General features: G+C 39.9%; 1 protein-coding gene across 1 annotated transcript in view; it reads right to left on the minus strand.

Moving 5' to 3' along the window:
• Nucleotides 1–5793, minus strand: part of Pik3c2a (phosphatidylinositol-4-phosphate 3-kinase catalytic subunit type 2 alpha) — a 106255-nt gene that overhangs the window by 10893 nt on the left and 89569 nt on the right. The window contains exons 23-26 of the mRNA XM_026781265.1: nt 5002–5138; nt 2570–2739; nt 1369–1525; nt 650–759 (exon numbers count right to left, since the gene is read on the minus strand). Of these exons, the coding sequence (XP_026637066.1) occupies nt 650–759; nt 1369–1525; nt 2570–2739; nt 5002–5138 (574 nt within the window). The remainder of the gene's footprint in view (nt 1–649; nt 760–1368; nt 1526–2569; nt 2740–5001; nt 5139–5793) is intronic.

The following is a 5793-nucleotide window of genomic DNA, read 5'->3' on the forward strand; positions in this document are numbered from 1 at the left end:
GTTTTCCGAGACAGGGTTTCTCTGTAGCTTTGGAGCTCTTGTAGACCAGGCTAGCCTTGAACTCACAGAGATCTACCTGCCTCTCTCTCCTAAGTGCTAGGATTGAAGGCGTGCGCCACCACAGCCCAGCCAGGTCAGTGCTTTAAACCTCCTCTCTACCGAGAGGAAGAAAGCAAGAGGAAAAGGACACGTCAGTGCAAGCTCATTCTTCCCTGCCGAGAAACATGACAGCAGAAGTCAGTGAATATGGTCACTGGGTCTTTAGAACATGTTTGCCCAAAAGATCTGTTTTTATTGAAAACAGCAATGATATCCAAATGCTGGCTGTTAACTGGCATGCACTTCAAATACTGTCATGAAGAAATAGTTTACAGCCCTAGAGTATCAGTCAGCTGCTGTGTTGTGGAATTCATAGAAGCTATTATGGTAGAATCTTGAAAATAGAATCATTTCAGAAGGAAACCTTAAAAAGCACATTATCATTAATGTAGAAAACATGTTTCTTAGAAATACACTTATAAGCAGAATTCATCCAGTGGAAATCATACTAAATAACCTTGAGATTACACTTTCAGAGGAAAAGATAAGCACTCTACCTCCGAGCTCCACCCCTAGCCCTTTGCATCTTGACACGATTAACATGTCCTACCTAGTGAAGAAAATGGTAGCCTCAGCATCTGTAGTCTGGGGCTGAAGTGCATCTCTGACATATTTCAAGTCCTGAATGCTTGTAAGTTCTGGCAAACCTGAAGGAATCATCTATAGAAGAAAAAATATTAAAATTTCTCTTGGTCAAGTACTTAGAATTAAAGAAACAAAATTTATCAAAGACTTGAGTTTGTTAATATCTTGGGTATCTAAGTGACTCTTACAAATGAGAAAAGTCATACACCTCGCTGGAAGAAAAAGTCCATTTATGGAATTAAACACATACATTCTTGATCTCCCTCCTAGGCCTATGCTGACTATAACAGCTCCAGTCACAATCATTACAGCACGTTTTGGTTGTTTCTGTTCTTTTTACTTAGGTGTACTACTTATCCTAGGAAGTGCAGAGATCCTGACGAGACAGCTTAACAAATGTTTGCCACTTGAATACACGTAGATCTAGAGACACAAATACACACTCACTCACCAGCAGCCATTGCCCCTTTCCACTCTAGCGTCACCACTCTCCTGACTTTTTGTAGTTTTTAATCAGTGGAACCAGACAGTGAGTACTTATATCAGTAATCTAAAAATATTGCACTAAAATTTTGACAACTGTGACTATAGCCAATTTTATTCCAAAAGCATAAAACATCCTTCTTAAAATATCAAAAGATAGAGGTTTTAGTATACAATTCAATGCCAATAAGGAACAGTTACCAGTGAGAGAAGGTTAAGAAAGAGGTTTGTTTGCTTTCTTATCAAGTTGTAGGCTTGACAGCAGAGGTCCACAAACAACTGGAACCGAATGGTGGGCCTTTCACCCCCATTAATGACGTATGCCATGTCAGAGGTAAGCACAAAAGGAGCTCGATCCCTGTTGAAAGTATACACAGAGCATATTTACATAACATACTCAAAATAAATGCTGCTATTGCTGTTAAAAGTTATTAAATAAGCCACCTGAGCCACAATAATTTTTCAAGTGGGAAACAGCATGCTGTGGGATGTCTTTCTGCATGCTGTGCTGCTCCCACTGGTTGATAAATAAAACTGCTTTGGCTTATGGCAAGGCAGGATAGAGCCAGTCAGGAAATCCAAGCAGAAAAACAGGAGAAGGGTAGAGTCTGGGAGACTCTAGCCAGCCACCAAGGAAGCAAGACGTAAAAAATGAGGTAACCAGCCATGATCCATATGGCAAAAGCATTGATAAAAATATGGGTTAATTTAAAAATGTAAGAGCTAACTAATAATAAGCCTGAGTCATTGATGAAACATTTATAATTAATATTAAGCTTCTGAATGATTTTTTTTTTTGAGACAGGGTTTCAGTGTGTTAACAGTCCTGGCTGTCCTGAAACTCACTTTGTAGACCAGGCTGGGCTTGAATGCACAGAGATCCACCTGCCTCTGTCTCCCAAGTGCTGGGATTAAAGGCGTGCACCACCACGCCTGGCAACTGAATTAAAACGGTTGCAAAAATGGACGGGACAAAAAAGCTTCCTTTTATAACAGCACCAAGAGTTTTGCCTTTCCGTAACCCTTGAATGTTCACATTTTGAGGAAAACTATTACATAGCAACTTCAGCATTGGGACAGAACTTAAATATGAAATTTTCACAAGAATGATTACTTATAAATCTTTATGACCAAAGAGAGATTCAACAGTGGTTACAAAAATATGCAGAGTTAAATTTATATTACCACTGTACAAATGGACCATTTCTAGCAGATGACATAACCTAGATTAAACAATACATGTCCATTTACTTCAACAAAGTGCACACACACTATGGTAAAGGCATATCTTAGGGCCTTTTTCATTCCTAGTTACATTGAAAAGGAACCACAAGGCAAAGCACAACAGGATGATAAAGTCTGGGACGCTTCCCTTCACTGACAATAATAACAACATTTGTACCTTTTGAAGCTACCGAACATTTGTGCATGGCCCAAAAACTTTCCAAAATCAATGTGGAACATGTGTCCTGTGCTTCGAAGCATTATATTGTCATTGTGCCGATCACAAATGCCTAAGACATAGGTAGCTACACAGCACCCAGCACAAGAGTAGATGAAGTTCTCGGAAGCCTGGAATAAAGACATAAAATTATGTAAAAGGGAAAAAAATGCCTTAAAGGAGGCAGGGTTTGCCTGTGTGTAGTAATAATTTATCACTTTTTTGGGGGGATGGAGGGACAGGGCTTCTCTGTGTAGCCCTAGTTGTCCTGGAACTCTCTCTGTAGTCCAGCCTTCCTCAAACTCAGAGATCTGCCTGTCTCTGCCCCAAGTGCTGGGATTAAAGGTGTGTACCACCACTGCCTGGCAGGAAAGCATACTTTTTATTTTTATTTTTTTTTAATTTCTGGTTCAGTGGAAATGAAATACCTTTTAACAGAGCAAATTAATTTTCCTTTCAAACAGAATAGAGAACACATGTAAAGAAAGTCAGCTTGGAACTTCAGAGATGGCTCAGCAGTTATTAGCAACTGTTGCCTTTTCTGATTCCAAGCATCTACGTCAGGTAGCTCCCAACTGCCTGTAACTCCAGCTACAGGAGATCTGATACCCTCTTCTGTCTTCCAAAGGTGCATGAGGGTACACACATATAATACACATAGATAAACATAATTTTAAAACTAAGTCAGTTTATGGGCTAAGAGTATATATAACTCACTGTTTATCTAGCACGTAGAAGAACACAAAGCCAACTTATATCTTAAAACAATAACATGATTGCCTCTGTGTTAGCATCTGATGACTCTGTGTCTTCTAGAGTCTCAAGGGTATATCCATTTGTTCAGTTAGGCTTGCTATTCCTGGGGATTGCTAGTATGATACAGAAGAATACACAACATGTAAGATGCACATAATAAGTATTATAAAGCATGCCCATTGATTCTCAAAATACAGTGATTGTTTTTTGCTTTTTCAGACAGAGTCTGTATCCCAATCAAATTCACAATCCTTTTGTCTCAATCTTTTCGAACCGGGACTGCAGGTTTGCACAATGCTAATACTAGTGAAATACTCAATTTTTTTTTTTTTTTTTTTTGGTTTTTCGAGACAGGGTTTCTCTGTGGCTTTGGAGCCTGTCCTGGAACTAGCTCTGTAGACCAGGCTGGTCTCGAACTCACAGAGATTCGCCTGCCTCTGCCTCCCGAGTTAAATGGTACAATTCTATTGGTCTCTGTGGTTAATTTTATTTTATAATCCTCCAGACACCATTGCCAATCATGACGATAACAGCAATACATATAATAATATCAATCAATCTCTCTATTTATACAACTACTTATTTAAAAATCTCACCATAGGGGGCTGAAGAGATGGCTCAGAGGTTTAGAGCACTGGCTGCTCTTCCAGAGGTCCTGAGTTCAATTTCTGCAACCACATGGTGGCTTACAACCATCTTTAGTGAGATTGGATGCCCTCTTTTGGTGTTTAGGCATCCATGCAGATAGAGTAGTTGTATACACAGAATAATTAAATATTTAAAAAGACCCACCACAAATCACTAACTTGGGTTTTAAGATTAATGCCATTTTAAAGACAAGTGAAATTAAGATATAGCAAGACTTCAATGTTTATCAAGATCATGTGATTGCAGAGGTGGCAAAGCCAGAATCCAGACGACGGGACTCTATTGTGCTATACTCCTTCTTAGTCAAATGCAAATAAGGTGCTTAGTATACACTGTTCAACAAGTATTTTGGGGCAACATCTTATCAGAAATCACAAGTCAATATTAAAATGAAGAAAGAGTGTCTTCTGCCATACTGTTTCCCAAGACTACAAAGAATCAAAAAATGGAGCCAGACGCGATGGCCTATAATCTCAGCACTAGGGAGACAGAGCAGGTGGAACTTTGTGAGTTCAAGGGCAACCTGGTCTACTCGGTGAGTTCCAGGACAGCCAGGGGCTATGTAGAGAGACCCTGTCAAAAAGAATTAAAAATGGGAGTGGTCTAACTAAACCACTCTAGAAGACCAACAAAGCATGAAATTCTCTTGCTTTTCCTTCACAAGTCAACAGATTGGATAGCATTTAATAGCTATAAAAATGACACATTAATGGCACTTAAATTAGGTGTCTAAATGACATTAAAACTGGGGTCTTTTCAAGCAGAGAGCACAAGGGAAGAGAGGACAGAGAAGAGGGAGGGAAGACAAACAACAAAAGGAAAGTTTGTTTGAGAAATGCCATATCAAAACATAATTCTTCAACAGCTAATAAAACATGAATTGTGAGTCTTCCTTAAACCATATGAACACTATAACAGGTCTGAAGCACTAATAGTTTTCAGAATATATTTTGACAAAGTTCTCTAGGATAAAGAAGCATGCTGATTACCTTCTCGTACTCTTCTTCAGAAGGATTGTACTTCCTCAGCCACTCGGCAAGGGGTTTATCTTTAAAGGATCCTGTCACACCATATTCCACTTGGATTTTCCTGAGGGTATCTGAAGCAGGAACTAGCTCCACCATGCCTTTAACAAAGTATCAGCTGTTTGAAAATGTGTCCAAGTAGGTCTCAAAAATATTGATATGTTTCAATCCTTGAAATAAGACACCAAATCTGGCAAGTCATGCTTAAAAATGTAAGCAGTCGAAATTATTATCTTATTTTTCAAAAGTACCCAAGGACTAGAGAGATGGCCCAGCAGTTAAGAATACTAGCTTCTCTCTAGAGGAACCAGATTTGAAACCCAGCACTCACATGGTAGCTAGCTCACCAAAATCTGTAACCACAGTGCAAGGAGATCTGATGCCCTCTTCTGGCATCTGCAGGTACCAGGCACTCACATATTACAAACACACATGTTAGTCAAACACCCATATACACAAGTAAAAATAGAAATAATGCTGGGTGGTGGTGGCACACACCTTTCATTGCAGCACTGGGAGGCAGAGCAGGTGGATCTCTGTGAGTTTGAGGCCAGCCTGTGTATACAAAGTGAGCTCTAGGACAGAGCTACACAGAGAAACCCTATCTCAAAAAACCAAAACCAAAGCCGGGTGGTGGTGGCACACGCCTTTAATCCCAGCACTCAGGACGCAGAGGCAGGCGGATCTCTGTGAGTTCGAGGCCAGCCTGGTCTACAAGAGTGAGTTCCAGGACAGGCTCCAAAGCTACAGAGAAAC

This window comes from Microtus ochrogaster, chromosome 8, assembly GCF_000317375.1.
Source record: "Microtus ochrogaster isolate Prairie Vole_2 chromosome 8, MicOch1.0, whole genome shotgun sequence".
Lineage (NCBI taxonomy): Eukaryota > Metazoa > Chordata > Mammalia > Rodentia > Cricetidae > Microtus > Microtus ochrogaster.